We start from the raw sequence: 25,560 nt of genomic DNA on the forward strand, positions 1-25,560 counted from the left end.
TGGTGAGCAAAGAGGAAGTGCAATTGAACAAATAAGGAAATTCTTGGGACCATAACTTCCTGTTACTGGAAGTCTAGAGCAACCATAACTGATCTGGCAAGGAAATAGCTGATTATTACTGATTATGTGTGATTACAGATTACATACAGAAACGGAGTACCAAACAAAAACACAAGCATATCAGCAACTTAAGCCAAACAATGCAAATAAAATTAAGCAATCAAATTAAATGCCAAAAGTGTGGCACACTTTACCTAGCACCTAAGAGATAACAAGGGGGGAACATCAATGTCATTATGATTATTGCTTCAGCAAACTTGCCACTGGGTATAGTTGCCTAATGTTGCTGTTTACTTAGGTCAAGCTGCCCTGAGTACTACGGCATATGAGTTCCTTAAATAGAATCAATAAACTAAACTTTATTTATTTATTGAAATCCATTTATAAACCAATAGTTTACAAAATCCTTAAGCGGTTAATGTATTGCTACAGATAAGAGGTAACAGGATCTATTAGGGAATAGCACAAATTAATAAATGGTAGGATTTTTTTTTTTTTGGGATATGAATGAAAAATACAAGCTGCAGAGGAATTCCTGGGCTAGCCTATGCAAAATAAATAAATTAAGAAACAATACAGGGCCGTTGGCAATGCAATAAAACTGTCCTTCACCCCCTGCCTTGAGGTGTGGGGCAGAGACAGGAGATTTGGAAGGTTGCCAGGGTAACTGGGCATGGTGTCACAGGAAGAGTTTGGGGGCTTTGGCACTAGGCTTGGAATACCTGAAAAATGGGTAGAAGGATCTAGGCTGGCTGGCTGAAGGCAAGCTGGGAGAGGTGCCTTGGACTCCAGTGCTGCACTGCTGTGGGGAACAAGCCCCTCTTGAGATGGCCACACTGTAAGAGCTGGACTCCCTCCATCCAAATTCAGGATGGAGTACATATGTGAATAAATCATTATTATTTTTAAAGCTACAACAGCCTCTGCAGCATCTTGATTCTCAAAGGAACACAGACCCTGGGTGAGCACTGGGAAACCACCACCAAATCTTGCCACAGGTCGGCGGAGATTGGAGGTGGCATCCAACTTTTGTAACTACTTTACTAAGCAATATAATAAAAATACAGGTCCTTGCTCTTGAAATCGTACAATACAGGCAAAGATAGAGCGAGTCACATCCACACCGTACATTTAAAGCACATGGCTTTCCCCCAGAGCATCCTGGGATCTGAGGTTTGTTATGGGTGCTGGAAAGCTCTGTCAGTGAAAAGGCCATTGCAAGTGGGATATAAAAAGCATCCATTGCAATTTAGAGGCGCAAGTTCTCTGATGGAATAGGAAGAGCAGCTTACAGTAAAAGAGGCATGAATGCAGAGGGCAGTCCCAGCGCGAACAACCATGTGACTCTTCAGCCTGGCACTCAGATCAAACTTCGGAGCAGCTATAAGACACACCGGGACAACAACAGAGAAAGATGGGTGGGAGTGAGTAGTTAAAACTATTAATCAGAAAACACACATTTCCCTGTTACCTATATTGTCACTTCGGCACTGTACAGTTAAATTTATTCAGTTTTCACACCCTGTGCGTAAACCAAGAATTGACAGAGTAACTACATAGCTTAGGAGACTTGTGAAGCACTTCCCAGCGTTTGTGCTTCCTTTGTTTTAATGTAGTCAGAGTAGGCTCTGAATCTGATCAGTGTGTAGGGCATAGGGAGGAAGGGCTTGAGCCTTTTCTTGTGGGGAGTTTTTAGAGCAAAACTGCCTTCCTCTCCAGCTGCTTTCCCAGTTCCTTCCTATAAAGGCACCAGCAGTAAACACTGCACAGGGGTTTTAATATTACTGATGTATGCAAGGAACTTACCAAGAACACAAATAAATCCAAAACAAAGATGAATTATGCAGTCAGAATAATGTCCTCAAAGGTGTGTTCTATTTGTGTTGCATCCTTGGTGGGATTTTTAAATGCTATTTGTGGGCTGTAGTTCAAGGGTAATTAGGAAGTGTCCCATTGTACTACTTGCACATCTCTCCTCCTGCTTCTCTGCACCAGAGTCTTGACGTTTCCTAACAGAAAAATATCTCTGCACATTTGCTCTTGTATAAGTTGCCAGTCCAGTATACATTGGTAACTGATGTGCTTTTGGTTGTGACTGCATGAGGGTTTTCTGTGCACTGGAGCTGTTTTAGGTGCCTCTCAATGTGCAGGATTTGTCCTGTTGCATGCACTACAATCCCTAGCAGCACTACACTCAGGGTCAGGCATGGTATCATCCCTACAACAAAAGGACCAAAGTGAGGGATCTGTGGACTGCAGGACTCATTACTGAAGATGATGGTGATGATAATAATTTTTTATACCCTGCCCATCTGGCTGGGTTGCCCTAGACACTCTGGGTGGCTTCCAACACATAAAAGCATAATAAATCAAACATTAATAGTAACAATCTGACCCAATATAAAAGTCACAATAACTTTAAAATAAACAACTTGTATAAACAACAAACAACAACAACAACAACAATTTATTATTTATACCCCGCCACTCTGTGTGGCTTCCAACAGAATGTTAAAATACAATAATCTATTAAACATTTAAAGCTTCCCTAAACAGGGCTGCCTTCAGATGTCTTCTAAAAGTCTGGTATGTGTTTTTCTCTTTGACATCTGGTGGGAGGGCGTTCCACAGGGCGGGTGCCACTACCAAGAAGGCCCTCTGCCTGGTTCCCTGTAACTTGGCTTCTTGCAGCGAGGGAACCACCAGAAGGCCCTCGGCACTGGTCCTCAGTGTCCGGGCAGAATGATGGGGGTGGAGACGCTCCTTCAGGTATACTGGACCAAGGCCGTCGGTTCAGTATACCTGAACAAAGCAATATTCAACAATCCATCAGAATCTAATAGTAAAGAGTAAACTTAAACACCAGCAAATAATAATCAGTTCACACTTATCAAACACAATAAAGAATGGCCAATCTATAATCAATAAAAACAACAGCAAACCACAATGCATAAAATATCACAAAGCATACACCAGATGATCTTGGTAGCATTCCTTCCACTTTGGGGGAAAGGGAGCACAAGGCAAATGCAGTCCCCATGTAGTTGGAGTCTATGCACACTGACTTACCTGGAGGGGGCATGGCCAGAACTCCATCCTTTAACTCAATTGGTTCTCCCACTCCAGCTTCATTCACAGCTCGAATCCGGAAGAAATATTTCTGCCTCTCCTGCAGTCCTCCCACTGTATAGTTGGTTCCAGAAATTGGGATCTTGGTGCACTTGGACCATTCCTTGGTGTCTTCAGCTCGCATCTCCAGGATGTATCCTGATGGCGGATCACCTTCCTCTGGCTGCTGCCAGGCCAAGGAAATGCTGGAGTTGGAAGAATCGGCTACATGCAAACCTTTCACCAGTCCAGGAGGCTCTGGGAGAAATAGCAAAATATCCACTTTAAAGGCACAGCTGCATATACTGTTTTAAACACATTTGCTCTGCCCTGGTGCAACATTCAGTCCTACCCTTCCAAGTGTGAGCAATGGATGCTTTGGCACCTTAAAGACTAATAATATGTTGCTGTCTGCATTTATTTAACAATTATCATTATTTATTATTTATTAGATTTATATACCGCCTTTCATCACAAGATCTCAGGGTGGTTCACAGGATAAAATACAAGCTAAAACACAAGAAAGCAGTTAAAACAAAAATGACAAAACAATAACCCCCTCCTTCCCACAATGTTTTTCGATGCTGGTGATTCCTGAGACTTTGTGCATCCTTACAATTCTAGATTCTTCTTTTCTAAAATTCAGATATATCTCAATTGGATCTTCTTCTTTAGTTATAGGTCATCTCATGAGGGCTATCCATATGGGCTCCAAGAGAAGTATTCCCCCCCCCCCAAGCCAAATTGCACTCGGGGGACAGGGGCAGCTTAGATTAGACTGAATGTGTGACTGTGGAAAAGAGAGAACGTGTCTGTGCACATGTGTGCACAATTTTATGGAACAGATCGGTGTTTCTTAAACAGTGGTTTGGGATCCACCAGTGGGCCTTGGGTCACTTTTGGGTGGGCCTCAGTGCCACAGCCTGTCTGCCCCATGCCTTTTCCACTTGCCTATCCCATCCCATAGCTGTCCCATAGCCTTTGGGCTGGACCAGTGCAAGCTCTGGTTAGGCCTTCGATGCTAAATAAAGGTGGCTAGGAGACAGAAAAGTTCGGGGAGTGGGGAGAAGGAAAGTCAACCTCCTTCCTCTGAAATGAAAGCACCAGAGGAGGTGTTAAAGGAAATAGGAAAGTGACATAGCAGGTTAATAATAATAATCAGGGAAAACAAAGGAAAGGGAGAAAAAAGAAGTCCTGCTTAGAAGACAGAACTGAATGTAAAAGGACCAGGGAAGAGGGATGAAAGAAACTGGAACATGGGAGAATTGCAGGAGATGGGTAAAAATTACTTTGAGACATGCGAGGATGTGAAGGGAAAACCATAAAACAAAAAGTTTCCACTTACTGCCTCTGAATCAGCAAATTCTGCCCAAAATAATGAGACTGAGTCACAATATCACCAGAGCAAATGTTTGTACTTAGCTTGCGGAAAGCTGAGCTGTGACACTCCTTGTCACAATGAAAACGCTATGGCAAAGAATTTAGCAATTTTCAAAGATGGATCAGATATCAGCAGAAAGTGTTATCAGTAATTGCTAGCTCATTATATACACCAAACTCTGCCTCTGTCTGCCACCATTTTGTGACTGGCCCTGCCCGTGAACCACCATTTTGTAATGCATAGGCCTCAGTAATGACCAGCCATTTCAAGCAGGCAGAAATTAGATTTGAGAGCCTGTGTAACAGATAGTACATGGAAGATCATGGACCTAGTCCATGATATGTGTTGGTCTAATAATTCATAAACAAATAGCAGCAGCTGTGCCTTGCCTGCTCAGTATTATTTGAAAAAGGGCCACCTTGATACCCGCTGTAATTGTTATTGAAACTGGTTATAGAAACAAACAGCCAGATAGGGAACGGTTGTTGCAGGGGTCTACCCCATTTCTCTGCATGTACAGCAAACCTTTTGTTTTTTAAACATATTTATGGAACACTTAGGAACAGATCAATGTTAGGGACACACTGATGGGATCTCTTGCCACAACCGAATTTGAAGCACTGCTAGGTTGCCCAGGTCCCGCTCGGTTCACAGCTATGACACGGAACTCATATTCTGTATCTTCCAATAAGCCATCCACTTTGCATTTCGTATCTAAAGAGAATGCAGAAGAACACAGGTATCGTAATTACTAGAGAGGAGGTGTTTTCTAGACAGAAGAATGTTCAAGTGAGAAATGAGAAACATCGTGTCCCCCTTGAGTCTTAAAGGGTGATGATCATTTAGGACTCATGGCGGACACAATGTTTCTCATTTTATATAACTGGGGCATCTTGCAGCTTTTTGCTGCCACCTTCTGGCCACGAACACAGCTTCCAGCCGACAAAGAGAAGTTTGCAATACAGTCGTACCTTGGGTTGCGTTCACTGTGGGCTGTGAACAGCGCGGGTTACGAATGCAGCAAACCCGGAAGTGTTTACTTGTGGGTTTCGCCACACATGCGCAGAAGCGCTCTGCGCAGTCTGCGCATGCACAAAATTGCCACTTGGGTTGCGGACTTTTCGGGGTGCGAATGGCACCCCGGAATGGATTGTGTCCGCAACCCAAGGTACAACTGTAGTTGCACACTTGGAGCACTTCTGCACCACAGACTTTCAAGCTGACATGCAGCACATGCAATGGTAACAAAAGCAGCAAATACAGAGCAGTTGTGCACAGGAGAGTCATATTATAAACAAAACAAAACAGCAGCAAATTCAGGAATACAGTAATTATACATTGCATTTATTCGCCCAACTATTTTAATGCTGCCATTTGGCTTCAAGGCACCTCCAAGATAGCTTACTAAGCAGAACAACAACATTGGCAAACAAACAATGCCCTCTTCGCTTCTGTAACATCACAAATGCCTTTAAGTCAGTTTGCATATCTGTCTTTAGCTTAGACGCATTCTGGATTTCCAAATGGGTAACAGAAGAGGAAAAGAACTTCAGCTAACCAAGGCCATACCCTCTTACGGGAACAGAGGACAAATCAGGTAGTGAGATCAACAGTCAGGTGGTTTCCAGGACCAATTGTGTGGCTCAGTTACCATTTGAAAGTTAAGACGAAATGGTTAACTGTGAGCCATCTGTAAAATTGGAAGTGTGATTGGAGAGAGTAAATTTTGCATGAGGGGTTCCGTTCCTGGCCCCCATGTGCATCAGTGGAGCGTGCATAAGTGTGCCCCCCCCCATTATGGCCCCATTCGTCCCTCTTCCTGGTCCAAAAGGACCTGCATGTTGACGATGGCACATCATTTGGACATGCTTAAAATGGTCGCTGTCTGTATTTGGGGAAGGTGGTATCTACCAGCAGGTACTTTGCGCTTAGTAAAAACATAATAGACAGGTATTCTGAGATTGTGCTCCAGGTTGTGTTTATACTGGACTACACGAATCTTGGTCTGACTGAGCAAGGCCATTTTTTTACACTTTGTTCTTGAGAGACTAATACACACATTGCTTTACATTCTTGACAGTTGCAATTGTGTGTGTGTGTGTGTGTGTTGGTTGGGATAAATTTCTGACCTTGAATGAGTTCTTTGGACACTGGGACCCAAAGGTTGCTGCCTTTCTTCCTCCTTTCCACAACATACCCCATTACTGGAGAGCCACCATCTTTAGCTGGAGGACTCCAGGTAATAGTAATCGCATCTTTGGTAACATCAGTAACTTGAGGTTGAGATGCCTGACCTGGGGGATCTGAAAAGAATTTGAGGACAAAGGAAATCAGGACTACAGTGGAAGCCTTTTCTTTCTTAGCTGCTTTTTTATGAAATTATAATCAAGGCAAGAGTCACAGCTACTGTTCCCGCCACTTTTACCTCTGCACCTGCACCCGCCCATTACTCCTGGCCATGGTATGCAGTCCCCAGAAAGTTGTCAATAAGGCTTTCAGGCTGAAAAAGGGTTCTTACCCCCATCAAGAGGAGTTCTAGAAATCTAAGTGATTCAGGCAGGACCATCTCTACCCAGTACTATCCCATAATATACAGACCAGATGTAGCATTAAGTAGATCAAGGGGCACATGATTAAAGTTAAATCAACTCCATGAATCGGCTAAGATGCTAAAAGCCAACATGATTTCTGCCCCAGGTAAACATTCCTTCCTGACAAATGCAATGACTTGGATTTTGACCAAAACCCAAGCCTGCAAATTGAGCTTTCATAAGAGAATGTTTTAAGTAATTCTCTTCATGTGCAACCTTATGTTAAGATAAGGCCAGCACCAGCCTAAAAAACCCCACTGGATAATGGCAAACGTTATCATTCAATGCTCTAAGCATGCAACTAGATGGCAATCTTATCTAACAGAATCAGGGCAGGTACTTACCAATAGGATCCCCAGCGAATATTTCTTCTGACTCTAGTGGCTCACTCACACCCTCAGAGTTGACAGCCAGGATCCGAAACTGATACGGTTTCCCCTCTTCTACCTTATCTGTGGCAAAAGTGGTGTTTTTGCTGTCAATCTCTCCAATCTTGGTCCAGGATTTCTTCCCAACCATCTTCCGCTCAATAATGAAGTGGGTCACCTGTTTGCCCCCATTGTCCTTGGGTGCTTTCCATTTCATTTTGACACATTTCCCAGACTTCTCCAGGAATTCAACTTTCCCTTGTGGTGGTTTTGGTTTGTCTGAAGCACACAGAGAGAAATTGCAAAAAGAGTGGCAATGGTCATAACCGTTTGGAACTCATCAAGACTTTCTTGAGAGGTGTTTGACAAACCTGGCCTCATATTCAAAGCAGCCTGAGTCACTTTACTAATTTCATCTGCCAGCAGAAACTAAAGAACTCTGCTACTCTATGGTCCTTGAACATGGCCACCTGATGATCCTTGAGAAACTAGGAATCAGGAACACATCTCAAGGTCCCTTCACCTGTTCCATGACACTGTAGCAAATTTCTGAAACTGGGCCTCCAGTTCCTGAAGGGTAAGCATGGGTACAGGGTGTGTGGTTATCTCTAAAGTAATGGGCAAAAATGAAACTCGGCAAAAGCAGAGTTAAGGCTGCAACCCTACACACACTTGAGACTAAGCCCCTCTGAACACAATAGGATTTTATTTCCAGGCAGAAGAACACAAGATCAGGTTGTGACAGGCAACTGTCCTTTTCGTGCAGGAAAATTCAGTTCCTTACATTTTGTCTACCCTTTAAGATACCAAAGTATATAGCCTAAATATGCTTCAGGTTGTACTGTGAACTGCCCCAGAAGATTATCCCAGGACCTACCAATAACATTGAGGTGCAGTTGAGCAGTGGCTGTTCCACAATCGCTTTTCAGCCGCAGCAAGATAGCACCGCTGTCTTCCCTCACACAGTTCTTGATTGTGAGCAGTGCTTGGTCATGGGTCCTTTCGATTTCTATTCTGTCTTCTTCGGTCACCTCAATGCCATCCTTGAACCAGGCGACCTTGGGCAGGGGCTTGGCCCTGAATGGTACTTTGATGTAGGCTGTCTGTCCTGCTTTCACCGTCACTGGGTGAGCAGCTAAAGCTTCCAGCACAGATGGATCAATAAAAGGGGGGTCTGGAGCAGGGAGAGAATGGGAAAATAGGTCTGAAAACTGCAGTCGAAAAGACACATTAGCAACATTCACACACTTTTATGCCTCATTGTATGGTCTTCACCAATGACAGTTTAAGTCCCTGCAGAATTCCAAGTTTAAGGTGGCCTCAGAAGAGAGCTGTGATACATGTACATATACATATACATACATACACAGACACACACAGAGACATATGATTTGGGTGTGAAACACCCTAAATTCCTGTGTCCAATAAAAGTTAGAATCAATCAAGGTTTGGGGAGTTAACTGTGCCTGAACCCCTGGATTCAGAAATGCAAGTCTAGATTCTCAGGAAGCTGAATTCTGTGCCAACCACTACATTCTGTGTCTTTCCACACACTTGCAGAACTGTGATACACTCACAGCCCTGGTCATGACATCAGGTCGATGTCTAGGATGCCCTGTGTGTTACTGAAACTGAGGCCTAGTGCAGGAGGAGGGAGTTGTCAAAGGAAACGGAGAAGCTGAAATTACATGGGGGATGACGACGACGACGACAGGAGTACTGTACCTGCAATACTGACAGTGGCCTCACTCTCTGCCCCTTTTGCTCTGAAAGTGTACTTTCCTTCAGTGTCCTCTCCCAGCTTGTCAATGATCAGCTTGTGGACAGCCCCTTGCTTGACAATTTGGATTCCTCTCATATCTGTAATCTGAAGGAAAGGTTAAAAAGAAAGGTCCCTGTTAAAAGTTCAAATGGCAAACAGGAACTCACATGCTAGTTTAATAGGCAAGAGTCAAGTTCTAAAGCTTCTAAAGGAAGTCTTTTTCTTTTTAAGCAGAGATTGGATGGCCATCTGTCATGGATGCTTGACATTTACACTTCTACGGTGCTATGACTCCACATATAAGGGATGTGCATGTGTGTGTGTCTGTATGCATGCACATGGACTTGCTGTGCTTCAATAGCTGTTCTACCATTGTTGTCTTCATTTCATTTTTTAAAGGGACACATCTGTACTCCAGCATGGTAGAAGGAGAGTGCACAGCCTTCAAATAACCAAATAAAACCTAACAACAACGGAAGATTCAAACGTTTATCACAGCTATGGAAGAAAGCATTGCTACTGTTTGCCACTTTTTAAGAAAGTAAAATAAACATGGGTGTGACATAGCAGAAGGGGACTCAAGAGCATGTTTTTCAAAATTCCCTTGAGCCACAATATGATGTGGCATCGGAAAGGGAGGGAATAGGCAGTCGGTGCATTGACCCCTGCACAATCACATTCTATAAAGCAATGACATCAAGGGTGGAGAATCACATTTTCCTAGGTAGTCACAGGGAGGGATTCAGCATAGCATTCTTCTGATCATTCCATCAGTACAAGCATTTCGGCTTGCCAGACAGAATGCCCCCTCCCCAAGTTGTCTCCCAACCACCCGGGGTCGGTTTCAAGGGGGGTGCATTGGGGAGGAGAGGGAAGACACCCCATTGCATAAGCAAGTTGCTTGCACAATGGGGCGCCCCCCCTCTCCTCCCCAATGCGCCTTCTGCAGGACTTCCACTGACAAGACTCAGTAGTTGAATCCCGCCTGTAGTCACTTTATTTACAAAACATACCACATCTACTATTGACAAAATGCAATATCCCTGCATGAGAAATATCAGAAGGGAAGACAGTTGGGACTACAGAAAACAATTGCCTACAACTGCCAAGGCCAGCCTTAGTTTGTTCACTGTCCAAGGAGAAAATGCTGAAGTGATTGGGTTCCTTGGTCTCCCCCATACTCCCAGATTCCTATGACTGATACGTTAATGAGAAAATGGCTGCTAATGCTTCTGTGGCTCTACAAATGATCACATCAATTAACTGAAGGGGTAGATGTGCAAGTCCCTCTGCTTACACCACAGAAACATACCTCTTTACCATCCTTCAGCCAAACGCCTTCCACCTTCTCATCATTCAGAACAACAGAAAGCTCTACTGGATCCCCTGTTGGAGCCTGGACATCTGATAAGCCACTCTTTACTGTGGCAAATCTCTCTGAGGGGAGAAGAAACACCCTCAGTTACAGCAAGCAGGGGATGATGCTGAGCAGATAATGCCAAACAAAATAAGCAAGAACACTTGTTGCAGATTTTGTTAGTAACTATTCCTTAAAGGTAAAGGGACCCCTGACTGTAGGTCCAGTCGTGGACGACTCTGGGGTTGCGGCGCTCATCTTGCTTTATTGGCCGAGGGAGCCAGCGTACAGCTTCCGGGTCATGTCGCCAGCACATGTGACCGTTTACCTTCCTGCTGGAGCGTTACCTATTTATCTACTTGCACTTTGACGTGCTTTCGAACTGCTAGGTTGGCAGGAGCTGGGAGAGAGCAACAGGAGCTCACTTCATTGCGGGGATTCGAACCGCCGACCTTCTGATCGGCAAGCTCTAGGCTCTGTGGTTTAACCCACAGCGCCACCCGCGTCCCAACAACTATTCCTTAGGAACAAACAAATATAGGAAGCTGCCTAATACCAAGTCGGATCCTTGGTCCATGTAACTCAGTATTCTCTACACTGACTGGTAGCAGCCCGCCAAGATATTCCCAACCCCATCTGGAGATGCTGGGGATTGAGCATGAGACCTCCTGCATGCAAAGCAGATGATCTACTGCTGAGCTACGGCACTCTCTCCTTCTTGTTGTAAGGGCACTTGCACCCCCCACCACAACAGATCAGCCTGGAAACTTTTGTCTAGTATCTGTGAGCTGCCGAGTGTGCTTCTGTGCTTCCTCGCCCAGAGATGCAAAGGTCCCTTCTCATGGGTCTTTAAAGCCAGAAGGGACAGCCCCTGCTATGTAACTGCTGCAGGTTTTCTTCAACAGTTGCTCACTTCCCCGTTCATTTTATTTTAACTACAAGAGAATTTATGTCCTTCCCTTCACCATATGATCTCAGGGCAGGTTGCACACTTGCAATGAAAGAGTAAAGCAACCTTACAATAAGGCCGATTCAGAACAGCTTATAAAGAGAGATAAAAGCACAGCATGTCCTTATTAACATCCAGCGAGTGACACCTTGGGCTCCTCATGTGCAGCAGCGTTTTAAATTCAAGTCTACAAACTGAAAAATACAAGGTGCAGATTTGCACCCCTGATCACATGGAAGTCATGTGTGACTTGAGTTCAAAAACCATGTGATGCCATCTGACAATGCCGCTGAAACTTGTTTTACTAAACTCTCTGGCCACCCTTACCTTCTACAGTAACAACACAAGTGCTGTAGTATTCTGTGGGGTCATTTTCTTGTGTGGCAACCACCATGTAGTCTCCTGAGTCACCAAACTGAGCATCATCGATGATCAGCTCTGCCGTCTTCCCTTCATGGGTCATGCTATGCTTGTTAGTCCTCGCAATCACCTTTCCATTCTTCAGCCACTTCAAAGTAACATCTTTGGTGGTCAGCTCACATTCCAAGCAGGCTTTGCCCTTCTCCTTGACTCGAACATTCTTCAAGTTTCTGACGAACTTAATTGGTGTTCCTTGAAAGGAAAGAGGAGATAGAAATTGGACTGTACGGAGTTCGACAGTAAGCAAACCAGATTTCGGGAAGTCAAGGCCAACCACAGTGTGTTGATAGGGGGGCTAAGTAAGCTAAAGGAGAGATAACCAAAGCTTGGAATTTTGTGAATGTACTCTGTGGAGGTACCATTCTTACAAAAAAAAAAAAAAAAAAAGAGGATGAAAACTCAAATTGATCTGCAGTCTAAAAATACTCGTATTTCTAACAGTAGGATATTTATGATCCACAAAGCCTTGGTTCCAAGCAAACCAGGAGCTGTAACCAAGCTTTGTTATTGGCTTACCATTTGATCTTTGCTTGGGGGACTCAAACCATGAGCCCAGGCTTGGATGCAGCACTAAGCCAGACCATGGCTTTGTCCCCAGCAGCATGGCAGCAACAGGAGGAGGAGGAGGTGGGGGAATGAAGCAGCCATTATTTTAGTTCCATGCCCCAACATGTTACATATTGACCTTTAAACTATAGTTAAGCTTAAGTGTGGATTAAAGTGATGTGGGAACCAGCCCAGCTAACACAGTGACAATTCCATCATATGTTGGAACAAATCAAATCTGGGTTGTACAAATGATTTTGCCTCCCCCCGTCGGCCATTTTTCTTCGAACCACCAAACAACACTGTTAACAGAACATTCTTCTTTTTCATAGCAAACATCCCTTCAGGTCATTGCTTTCACATTTTAGATTGAATTTAATTAAGATTAATCAGTAAAGCCAATAGGCTATTTAGTATTTTAGACATAATACTAGAATAGGAATCCAAGACGATGGCAGCAGAGGAAAGCACAATAATTTTTTGCAGCAATCAAAAAATGTGACGCACTTAGGCACTGACTCCAGTTCTTTGTTGTTGTTGTTTTTTAAAAAATGGATACTTTGGGCAATACTTAACATACCGTTTCAGCATCACTTACTCTGAATGGAAAGATCGGCCTTAGTCACGAGATCTCCAGCTTCGAAAGTGACAGCACCCACATCACTTGGACGGACATCCTTAATTTTCAGTGTGTGTGTTAAGCCATCCTCTGACGAGATGATCTCATACTTGTCATCGCGCTTCAGCTCTCTCCCGTTGAACTTCCAAGCAAAGTTGGGCACCTTTTTGGAAAGGCGGATCTCAAACACAGCAGTCTGCCGCTCAGTTACTGTCAAAGGTTTCAGGTCTGCCAAAAACTTCAGGGGTTCATCTGTTAAAAAACATGACGAGGCGTCACTGTTTGCTTTATATATGTGCTCAACCACAGAGATTTCTCCACAGTATAGGCCAGATTCTCAGCCTGAGTTCATCAGTGCAACTCTACACAAATAACAAATAACTACTGTGACTTGTATACACCAAGCATATGATTTATCTTATGCAATTAAAGATCAGATTTACCTATTACTTTCAACCGTGCAGAGAGATGCTTATCTCCCACCTGAAAACTGTATGTGCCCATGTCAGCTTCAGTCACATTGCTGATGCAGAGCATATACTTAGTCCCCATCTGCTTTGCTTCGTATTTTCCTAGGGAATACTGAAGACGCAAAGGTTCATCACCCTGGAAAAAGGAAATATAGAAAGCTTTGAATGATGAAGTGAAAAGCTACATGCACATGCAATGCAAGTGGAAGGAAATCTAAAATACGGGTTGGGCACTGTATATACATTACTTTATTATTCACCACTTAGTAACTTGCAGCTGTGAAGAGATCTAATCAAAAAGGATTATGTTTCAGCTGACATCAGCTGATACGATATGCAATGCTCTTCCAACAGAGATTCAGCAGGTGTCTTCAGTATTTTGAAACATTGGCTTTAAGAATTAGCTGGTGAACAGCGATTTGTAAGCCACTCTGATCTTTTTTCCACTCTGATTTTTTTAAAAAAGAAACAGTGATAGATACATATTTTTCTAAATAAATAAATAAAATGAACATTATATGTTCTGCTAGGGCCCCCTCCAAACTGGCCGTTTAAAATGTGCCTTTTATGTGTGATTTCATTTAGTAATCTTTTCTTTTGAAATGGTAAGGTTTTTTTTTTTTTAATGCTGCATTAAATGTGCATTCTGTACTTGGCCTCCTTTGAAAATATTTTATTTTGAATTTTTTAAGATAGTATATTAGTTGCCTATCAATTATGTTGCTTTGAATGTATAGTTTATATTTGACATTTTTCTATAATTTTCTATAATGTTTTACTCTGGATTGTTTTATTTGGTGTTTTAATGTTGGTTGTAAATTGCTTTGAGATTTTTTTCTTAAAAATATAAAGTGGTATATAAATGAAACTAATAATAATAATAATAATAATAATAATAATAATGGGATCATATGTGACAGTGTCAATAGCATTGTAGGCACACCTCATCATGAATGCACAATTAAAAAGATATATGGAGGGGCCTGCTATTTGTGACATTTATGTACATGTGCCAGTCATTAAGTGATGACTACACATTCATGAACTGGCTGCAACTGTAACAATGGGAAAACAACGCTACAAAGTAGTCAGCATGTATTCATGAATGCATGGATTCAACTGAACATGATAGTGATGTTATAAAATGATTGGAAGTATGCCATAGCTGGCATAGGTAAAGGGTAAAGGGACCCCTGACTGTTAAGTCCAGTCACAAACGACTCTGGGGTTGCGGCACTCATCTCGCTTTATTGGCCAAGGCAGCCGGCGTACAGCTTCCGGGTCATGTGGCCAGCATGACTAAGCTGCTTCTGGCAAACCAGAGCAGCGCATGGAAACACCGTTTACCTTCCCACCGGAGCGGTACCTATTTATCTACTTGCACTCTGATGTGCTTTCGAACTGCTAGGTTGGCAGGAGGAGGGACTGAACAACGAGAGCTCACCCCATCATGGGGATTCGAACCGCTCACCTTCTGATCGGCAAGCCCTAGGCTCTGTGGTTTAGACCACAGCACCACCCGGTAAATGAGGATTAGGAAAAGAAATGTATGCAATTTCATTTTGGCATACATTACAGTGTGGCTAAATTAACTATCCTTCTTTTGCCTCTTGGAATATAAAATGTATTGCATTGAATTAAATGGGCTTATAGAAGTAGCTAACCAAAAAGGCAGCTTTAGAGGAAAACCTATGACAGATACCCCTCCATTCATTAGTCTGAAAATCTCACACACCGCCTTCCTTTGTTTCATCCAATATAAAGAAAGGTGTTTACCTACCTTGATCCACGTCCTCTTTGTATTGGCATCCCTCAGTTCTAAAATACAATCAAATACTGCTGTAGAGTCCACCTTAGCAGAAACATCCTCCAGAGGCTTCAGAATTTTGACAGCCTGAATAGAAATTAACCAAAGAAAATATTTAATAATTTATTTTCTTTTTTTAAAGAATTAATCACTATTCCAAATAATTTCCTATGCCCTAACCTTATTTTTATTATGGATTCTATGTTTTTATGGTGCAACTGTCCTGAGACCTGCAGGTATAGGGCAGTATACAAATTTAATTAATAACAATAACAAAAAATATTTTAGCATTCTCCTTAAAAGTCCAATTTTCATTAGTAAATAGGATTGCTGATACCTTCCTGCTTCTATCCTTTTGATGCTGTTTAACTTAACTTTGAATTCTGTTTGTTATAATGCTCTCTTGTTGTGGCCTATTATTCATTTTGTTTGTGTGTGTTGAATATTTGTGAGTATCTTTTCCAGCTCACAATGTGTCCAGCACGCTCCTCTGCATGCTCCACTCTGCGCAGCATTGTCAAGCCTTTTGTGGAGACAATCACCGATGCAATAAACCCACTTCACACCCACGGTTCAGGCAGTAAGGTTTATTGCTGGTTTACAGCTTAATGGTTCTGTACATCAGTAGTTCACAAATCAGTGACTAGCATGCTGCTAGGACAGTCCACATCTGGATATGGTTCTCCCCCTCCCAGCAGGGAGAAGAGCAGAGAGAGAAAATGTGGGATGTAATCCACTGAGAGCAGTCAAGTACAACATTCCTTGTTTTCCTAGAGTGGACATGCAAGGGGATGTTTGGTCCAGCCAGTCCAGCTGGAGCATACTTCCTTTTGCACGTGACTAGAGGTGGACGTGACCTTACCTGTCCAGGTAACAAAAGGACAAGGCATGCTGCCACACTCTCTCTTTTCCATCTTCCTTTCGTCGTGTGAACTGCAGTGACTTGCAGTCACTGGGATTATTCCCCCATATGGGGAAGATCCACATGTACATATTTGTAACTAAGTCTGCCTTCAGGGATCCAACTGTGAACTGATGTGAGTAAACTTCTTTTATTGACTTTAAATAAGATTGTCATGTCTTTATTCTTTTAAGAGGGATAAAAGGGAACTTACCAGGAACATACAATTCAATACTGTATGATAGTGAGAGGCTTACACAAGCCTGAAACCAGCTATCTGGGAACAGTGTGGGGTGGAAGTGGAAATAAGTCAAGATTGACACCCTTATCCCAACTTCCGTTTGCAGAAGGCTTCACTGACTCAAAGATTTTTCTGATTATGGAAGGGCACCATTGGATCCAATCTTTTGTTTTTGCATCAACAGACTTTGCATACAAGTGTATCATGGCAATATTTTTCAGGAGGTAGGATTAAAAAACACACACTGTTATTATTAACAATATTTTCTTTTTTTAATGCCCAAAGTCTGAATTCTACTTTTCTTTGATCCAATACTTTCCCCCCATGACATACAGATAAGACAACATGCACCTGAATAAAATAACTGCAGCCGAATTGAAACAGAAGACTTATTTATGATATACCTGGGAGCAGAGATGGAATGTCATTTCAGTGTCCAAAAGCATCACTAACCTCAACTTCTACTTTTTTCTTCATCTCCTTCAGCTTTTTAAGAAGTCCTCGGAAATCTGTGAAGCCGTATTCCATACAGACCTTCTCAAAGTCCTTCTTGGGCACCTTGGAGAGAATCTCCAGCATTTCTTTCTCATTAACCACCCTCTTCTCTTTTTTCTTTTGAGCCGGAGGCCCCCTGTGTGCACACACACAACAGGTCATGTGGCAGTCATTTGGCATTCATTCATCTACCTCTAACAGAAAATCATCAGGGTCTTTGCAAAACTATAATTCCCAGGGCTCTTGATAACTAAACCAGCTTGGAGGTCTTAAGACAAATTTTTCCCAAACTATTTTCCTTTATCCATGGGCATGTTTTTCTTCTTCTCCCAGAGAACATTCTCATCTATGTGGTTGGGCTACTTCCTGAGGGAACATAACAGATGGTTTCTTGGCTCAGATTTGGCTGCTCACTGTGTTTTCTGGCTGACAGGCCACTCCCCACCCATGGCCTGAGACAGAGACAATGGAACAGCTACTTTGGGACTCCTTCTCCCTCCCTGCACCACTCATAATTGCTGTTGTTGTTTAGTCGTTCAGTTGTTTCCGACTTTTCATGACCCCATGGACCAGAGCATGCCAGGCACTCCTGTCTTCCACTGCCTCCTGCAGTTTGGTCAAAAAACTGCGGGAGGCAGTTGAAGACAGGAGTAGGTTAGAGAAGTGGCATAAAAAGTTTAAAGCGAACAAACTAACAGAAAAAATGACCCCTACATGGTTTGAAATCCACAGGGAAAGCCATGCTCTGGCCTCTCTCATTGCTATTGCCTTTCATTCCTGCAAGAGCAGTGCTCATACCGCTTCTTGCTTGGCCACCAGCCCAGCAACCAACCAACCAACCAACCCACAATGATGTTGTAACCAGGGCCAGCCCTACCATGAGGCAAAGTGAGGCAACTGCCTCAAGAGGCAAATATTGAGGCAGAGAGTGGATGTGCATGTGCTATGCAGCCTACCCTACATCCACTAATCTAGGCCACTGCCCTTGGGATGCAATGGAGGATGTTGAGATAAGATTCAGCAGTCTGCTGGGCATGGAACAGGAGTGGGGGGAGGAAACTTCTTGCCCTTTGCTTCAGGCAGCAAAACTCCTTGGGCTGGTCCTCTTTGTAACCCACGCAGGGGAAAGATCTGGAAACTGAACACAGGTGTATTGGGGGGTGGGGGTGGAGAGCATCTCACCTTTTCTTCAACATTTTTTTGAAATCCAGCTTTTCTTCACCTTTTGGTTCAAAAAAAGTGAAAGAAAATTAAAAGAAGATAGTTAGTACAGACAGTTAAGGTTCTGGAGAGAGTGGTCGTGGACCAGATCCAAGTGCTTTTGGAAGAAACTGGTTTTCTAGATGTATTTCAATTGAGGTTTAGGCCTGGTTTTGGCACAGAAACTGCTTTGGTCACCCTGTATGATGACCTCTGTCGAGAGACAAGGGAAACATGTCCCTGTTAATTTTCCTCAACCTCTCAGCAGTTTTTGGTACCATCAACCATGGTATCCTTCTGGAGTGGCTGTCTGAACTGGGGACGGCGGACCACTTTGCGGTGGTTCCAGTCGTACTTGGATGGTTGTTCACAGAGGGTGTTGCTTGGGGAATGCTTTTCAGCCCCATGGAGCCTTCAATGTGGGGTTCCGCAGGGCTCGATCCTGTGCTCTACATGAAACTGCTAGGTGGGGTTATCCGGAGGTTTGGAGTATGTTGTCAGTAGTATGCTGCGACGAACCTCCACCTCACACTCTCCCCTTGTTACTAAGTGAATTTCTGATCAGGTGTTCTGGGTCAAATTTCAATCCACCCCACCTGTCCCTCTGAGGTCAGTCTGTTATTTCAATTCCCTTTTATTAATAATCTGGGAATCTCTTAGTAACGGGAGTTTTCCTGTCCAGCGGCCGTGGCCGGTTATATCCTCTGCTCTGGGTTTCAGGGGTTAAACTCTTCTTTGCCTACAGTTCGGGGTCTCTCTTTCATTAGATCCCTCACTATATCAGTTAGCTAAGCCCTCTTAGCAACTCTGTGGCAATACCAGGGTTTCCACCCGCTAGCCCCTCCTGAGGGAACTCCAAGACACAAACTATCACCCTGCAGGTCAGTTTTGTCCTTTCCCTGAGTTCACCTCCTCATGAGCATACATAGCTCGCTGGACCAAATGAACGACGATATTTTCTTAGCTCAACAATAAGAAGTCTTTGTTTCTTTCAGAACATAACGGTTTCAGTAATGGTTTATAAGCTTAGTTTCATAACAGTGTAAACTCTTTCTTTCAGCATCATATACACATCTTCAACGTATCCTAACCTATCTTACCAGTATCCTGGCCCCACGCCCTCCTTCTTCCAGTCACCACTCCCCCTCTCTAACGGCTGCTCCCTCCTTTTTAAAGAGCGGAATGTCCCGCCTCCCCTGGGATATCTGCCACTCAAACTGGGGTGCCCATTAACTCCTAAAACACCGTGGGTTTCTGAAAATCCCTTAACTTAGATCCGTTTCGTTACATATGCCGATGACACTCAGCTCTATTTCTCCTTTACGGCTGCAGGTGAGGCAATAGAAATGCTGGACTGGTTTCTTGATGCGGTTACACTTCCTCTGAAGGAGCAGGTTCATAGCTTCCGGGTACTCCTGGATCCTTTGTTGTTACTTGAGGCTCAGGTGGTCTCAGTAGCGTGGAGTGCCTTCCACTTCCACCACCCCTATCTGGACAGGGATAGCCTAACTACTGTTGTCAATGCTCTGGTAACCTCAAGGTTAGATTACTGCAATGCGTTATACGTAGAGCTGCCTCTGAAGATGGTTCAGAAATTTCATCTGGTGCAGAATTCAGCCTGGTTGCTCACCAGGTCAATACAGTTTGAGCATATTACACCCATTCTGGTTCGACTGCACTGGCTACCAATTAGTTTCTGGGCCTAATTCAAAGTGCTGGTTTTGACCTATAAAGCTTTAAACGGCTCAGGAATGCAATACCTCAAGGACCGCCTCTTTCCATAGGAACCTATCCAGACCCTGAGATCATCTTCTGAGGCTCTTCTTCGCGTGCTTCCTCCACCAGAGGTCTGGAGCGTGGCAACACAAGAACGGGCATTTTCTGCAGTGGCTCCCTATCTGTGGAATGCTCTCCCCAGGGAGGTTCACCTGGCACCTTCATTATACACCTTTAGGCGCCAGGCAAAAGCATTCCTCTTTAACCAGGCCTTTGGTTGACTGACATCCTATACCCTTTTAAAATGTGGGGGGGGGGTTATTGGGTTGGTTTTGCTTTTATTTTGATCATATATTTTGTGGTTTTATATTCTGATTTTATCCTATGTATCACTCTCAGACCTGCAGGTACAGGGTGGTATATAAATTTAATAAATATAAATAAATAAATAAGGAACAAGGAAGCAGTTTACAGTGTAGCTTAGGACACCCACCTGTATACCTTATTACACATTTATCAAAGGGCTTCCATATCCTTATTCCATATTCCACTTTGGTTCCATATCCTTATTCCATATTCCACTTTGGTAAAAGTTCCAAAGACCTTTATTCCCCCCCTTATAATGTGGTGTCTTTCCCTCATGAACTCAAATTAGGTATGTGTTTGGTACTTACTTTCACTGATAGTCAAGGACACAGTACAGATGAGGTCAGCATGGTCATTGGAAACAACACACTTGTAATTGTCTGCATCATCTGTGTGGAGGTTTTCCATCTGCAAAGAAGACATGGCACCCAGACAAAACAGGCAGTGAGGGGCACTTACAGACTTTACACAACCAGCATAACTCTCCCCTTAAAACAAAATAAAAAATGAAAAATAAATCCCTTCCAGTAGCACCTTAGAGACCAACTAAGTTTGTTCTTGGTATGAGCTTTCATGTGCATGCACACTTCTTCAGATACACTGAAAACACTGTTTCAGTGTATCTGAAGAAGTGTGCATGCACACGAAAGCTCATACCAAGAACAAACTTAGTTGGTCTCTAAGGTGCTACTGGAAGGGATTTATTTTTTATTTTTTATTTTGTTTTGACTATGGTAGACCAACACGGCTACCTGCCTGTAATCTCCCCTTAAACACTGAGGCATCTGGAGTCAATTTCATGCTGATTTGAATCAATTGCCTCTTGCTAAAGATAGGGCTTCTCCAGATAGGGCGATTCTCACATATGGCTCTCCAGATGTTGTTGAACTGTAACTCCCATCATCTCTGGTGATTGGCCATGCTGGCTGAGTTGCAATCCAACAATACATAGAGAGTCACAGATTTCTCACTCCTGGCCTTGGCTCCATACTTCTCTGGAGCCACTTCTCAGGGTTGAACTAGCAAGAAGACTGAAGAGAGCTCTTTGGAGAGCTTTTAGCTCTTCTCTTTGACTTCCTCTCCCTATAATGACATCACATGAGCCAATAAGTCATTTCAAAGGCTCTGTGCATGTTTTTCTTTCATAGAAGAACAGCTTAATAAATGCAACTCTCTGTTACCACAGCTGATGGCCCAACAAGTGCGAGTTTTTCAAACTGCCAAGCTGAATATTGCTGTTGAAAAATACTGCATTCAGCTTGGTGTAGAGCAGAAATTCATTTCAGTTCACTTTTTAATGCGAACCCACCTAATTCACACTTCCTGAGCCAATATGTGAAACAAAACACAGCTAACCTTCAAAAGTTGCACCTCTCCAAATTTTGTGATGCGGCTCACCAGCAAAAAACTGAGTACAAAAATGCATATATTGGGGAAAGTGTGCAGATAAACATACAGTGCAAAAATGCATTATATAAGGAGGAAATGGTTTGCAAAAAAGTAGCTTTGTGTACAAAATGGAAACATTTGGGGAAATGTGCATGAACAATGCATACAAATTTTCATTCTTTTAAAAAATTGCAAGCTGATGCAGAAATGGAAAGATTGGAACTGAAGACTGGAAAAGCAAAATATGAGAGAGATCGAAATCCAGAAGATTCTTCCCTCTCTACACTTCAGAGAAGTAGGTTATACAGTGGTACCTCTAGTTGCAGACGGCGAACCCAGAAGTAAACACTTCCAGGTTTGCCACGTTCGTAAGCTGAAAGTCTGTAAGAAGAATGGAACGCAACACAAGGTATGACTGTAGTAAGAAAATGGATTTTCAAAGCAACTCATATTACCTTGAGGACATATTCCTTATTGATGCTGTCGTAAAACATCTTTGATCCTTCTTTGATTGGTATCCCACTTTCTCTTTTCCAGACAACACTGGGTTTTGGGTTCCCTTTCACTTTGGCTCGAAATACAGCTTTGTCTCCTGTAGGTAAATGTGAAGCAGCATCAAGTGAAATTCAAGTGATATTCTATTTTGCAACAACCTACCTTTTCTGTGCCAAGGAGAGCAGCTGCATGCAGACTTTCTGTGTGGCTAGTTCTGGTTTTTGTGTCTTCAGATAGTGCCTGTGAAGCCTTGAAGGTGAAGTGGCTTATAGACTAGATGAATGCTACTTCTGCTCACCTTCAGGGGCTGTTAGTGGATGAGGTTTCTCCACAAATTCTGGGATGCTCTCCCCTGCAGGTATCTCGACGGAGCGGGTGATCATGCTGAAAGTCTCCACAACAGAAGAGCTCTTGCTAGTTGAAACCGTCTCCTCTGCCAGGCAGAAACTTACAATTATTCATATAAAATGGTTCCCCAGATTTCAATCCCCCTCACCCAAAGAACAGGTGAAACTCGAAAAATTAGAATATTGTGGAAAAGTCCATATATGTAAGCAATTATTTTCATTAGCTACTAGAGTTTAATATATGAGATAGGCTCATGACATGCAAAGCGAGATATGTCAAGCCTTTGCTTGTTATAATTGTGATGATTATGACGTGCAGCTGATGAAAACCCCAAAGTTGAAATTGTTAATTTGGGGTTCTCATCAGCTGTACGCCATAATCACCACAATTATAACAAATAGAGGCTTGACATATCCATAGCTGTCAACCCTCCCTGCTGTTCCCCACTGCTATATACATAGCTGTCAACCCTCCCTGCTGTTTCCCAATGCTATAATAAGGGAATTTCCCGCAAAAAAAGGAAAAGGTTGACAGCTATGGACATATCTCGCTTTGCATGTTATCAGTCTATCACATATATTAGTTTCACCTTTTAAGTTGAATTACTGAAAGAAATGAACTTTTCCACAATATTCTAATTTTTTGACTTTCACCTGTATGTGGATAGTTATTTCATTAACTTAGTTTGAGAATTAAATCCCCATTTTTGTCTTTGAAAGTCCATATAGCAAGTCATGGAAAATAATGACCTGTGCCATTTTAGTGTCTTCCTAAAGAGAAATGCTGCTTTCTGGGGGCGGAGGGTGGGTGGGTTTGGGTGTGCATGAGAGTTACACACCCAAACTAAGCAGGATCAGTTGGTGCATGGGGGCTCAATCCTGCTTTTTGTCATGAAAGCAGCCACCTCTCTACCTGCCTCACACCTGATGTCAGTTATGGTTTCAGGAAAACAAATTTGGCCCCAGGTCACAGGTTGCCATCCTCCGACATAAGCAATGGCACCAGAGGGATGAGCAATGGACAGAATGTGTTTTGTTGAACTGCTTCTCTCCTGTCTTCATTATGAGGATGCTCCTAGTTTATATAGACATTTGAGAAGCTCTGATGTAACGTGTGAGCTGCAATGAATATAAGCAGCTAAGTAATATCAAATGTGACGGACTCTTCAGGTTAATTGATTAATCTGTCTTTATCAGTGCACCCAGTGCTGCACAGAGTAACGAAAACAAAGGCAGTCCACCAAGGAGGTTACAAGATAAATTTAGTCAGTGATGGGTGGGAGTGGAAAGGAAGGGTAATAAGTGTTGAGTGGCAATAGAGGGGTTAATATAAAAGCTTTATGGAAGAGGTTGATTTGGGGCTGCAATGTGAAAGAAGATAGAAAGGGGAGGGGCTATCTAGGTATTCATGAAGGAGGTGCTTTGCATAAGGATAACCAGGGAGGATGGACAAACTAAATGTTTATTTTGTATTTTGTGTTTTTATGTTGTGAACTGCCCTGAGATATATGGATGAAGGGTGGTATATACGTTTAATAAATAAACAGACAATAAATATAATAAATAATGGAGCAGGAGAGCTCAAGGAAGTTGAGGGTGGTAAAATAAGAAGTGGCAGTCGCAGGCAATGATATACTGAGCTATAAAGATAGATAATGGATGGACAAGGTTGCAGAGAACTCTAAATGGAAGGGCAAAGAATTAATGCTGGGTGCAGAAGAGAATGGGAAACTATGGCAGGGATTTGAAGGGAGCATCACACCCCTCACACCCACCAATGTCTCAGCCAATCTACAGTTCTTGGTAATAACACAGGAGGTTAGTTCCAGCTAAGACTTAAAATAATGCTCTGCTATCTACCGGCTGCATATAAGCTGTCTGCAAGATGGGAAGAGCTCAGCATGATAGAGTCAGGGCACAAGGTGAGTTGCACTACATGTTGGTACTTCCCTATCTGCCCATCCCTGCTGAGACAAATTTTGACAGGTGGGCAGGGCTGACACCTGAGATGTATATTTTTAGGACCCACATTATTTTTTGTGCTTGTATGCTGTTTGAAACGGCTTTTAATGTTGTGTTTTAAGTGTGGCCCATTTTGGGTAGAAGGGCAGGTAAACAACAATGCCTCGTGGGAAGGCCTGGTGGGTTACATGTGGCCTGTGGGTCGGAGGTTCCCCACTCCCGTACCACATTAACCAATTTGTTCAGAAATGTAAGGAAATTTAAATGCAAACACAAAAATAGAAAACATGTAACAAAATATTAACATCAGCACAAGATGGCTCTAACCAGCTAGAGTTAGTCATAATTAACTGAGGTTCCTTTACTTAAAACAGTAAATAACTGGTGATGGTAATGGTGATGGTGACAAATAACAAATTCTATTTCCTCCTGTGGGACACATAATGCCAGCCTAAGCAAGTCTATTCAGAAGTTATGTCCCATTTAGTTCAAAGGGACTTAACAGCTAGATAAGTGTGGACCAGAATTATTCATTAATTCAGTCATTATTTCTGAAATCATTCTTTATTGTAGAAAATTATCAAGGTAAAAACTACAGGGTTAAAATTAAAGCCAACATAAACTCAATAAAAAAATTATAACTAATAGGGATAGAAATAGTAGCCTTTCTCACAGCTGACTTTAGCTGGATTGAGTCCAACAGATTTAGTTCCTTATTGACCAACAACATTATTTGATGCTCTGAGCTTCTGGAGATTGTCACATTACTTGCCTCCCATCATTGTGGTAGTCCGAGACATGTGCTGCACTGAGCTGGAGCTGGAGCTAGAGCTGGAGACCATGGAATGAGATTCCATATGCATGACGGCGGTTGCCATAATGGCGTTCTGCAGATTACAGTATTTTCAGGGGCTGTAGAATAAAAAGCTTGATCATTTTACTCAGTCAAAGCAAGTCTAGTGTTCACTCCCACATCTCATGACCATGAAACAGCATGCAGGACTGGGGTA

At 42.9% G+C, this 25,560-nt stretch overlaps 1 protein-coding gene across 1 annotated transcript in view; it reads right to left on the bottom strand.

Annotated features, from left to right (window-relative positions):
• IGSF22 (immunoglobulin superfamily member 22) overlaps positions 1-25,560 on the bottom strand; it is a 35,512-nt gene that overhangs the window by 7,205 nt on the left and 2,747 nt on the right. The window contains exons 2-19 of the mRNA XM_033154129.1: positions 25,323-25,462; positions 22,540-22,674; positions 22,202-22,338; positions 20,666-20,765; positions 18,258-18,297; positions 17,034-17,211; positions 15,412-15,525; positions 13,605-13,767; positions 13,141-13,413; positions 11,904-12,188; positions 10,583-10,707; positions 9,234-9,375; positions 8,386-8,682; positions 7,485-7,787; positions 6,679-6,852; positions 5,135-5,263; positions 3,130-3,426; positions 1,353-1,441 (exon numbers count right to left, since the gene is read on the bottom strand). Of these exons, the coding sequence (XP_033010020.1) occupies positions 1,353-1,441; positions 3,130-3,426; positions 5,135-5,263; positions 6,679-6,852; positions 7,485-7,787; positions 8,386-8,682; positions 9,234-9,375; positions 10,583-10,707; positions 11,904-12,188; positions 13,141-13,413; positions 13,605-13,767; positions 15,412-15,525; positions 17,034-17,211; positions 18,258-18,297; positions 20,666-20,765; positions 22,202-22,338; positions 22,540-22,674; positions 25,323-25,428 (3,087 nt within the window). The 5' untranslated portion in view covers positions 25,429-25,462. The remainder of the gene's footprint in view (positions 1-1,352; positions 1,442-3,129; positions 3,427-5,134; positions 5,264-6,678; positions 6,853-7,484; positions 7,788-8,385; positions 8,683-9,233; positions 9,376-10,582; positions 10,708-11,903; positions 12,189-13,140; positions 13,414-13,604; positions 13,768-15,411; positions 15,526-17,033; positions 17,212-18,257; positions 18,298-20,665; positions 20,766-22,201; positions 22,339-22,539; positions 22,675-25,322; positions 25,463-25,560) is intronic.

The sequence above is a fragment of the Lacerta agilis genome, chromosome 1, assembly GCF_009819535.1.
Source record: "Lacerta agilis isolate rLacAgi1 chromosome 1, rLacAgi1.pri, whole genome shotgun sequence".
NCBI lineage: Eukaryota > Metazoa > Chordata > Lepidosauria > Squamata > Lacertidae > Lacerta > Lacerta agilis.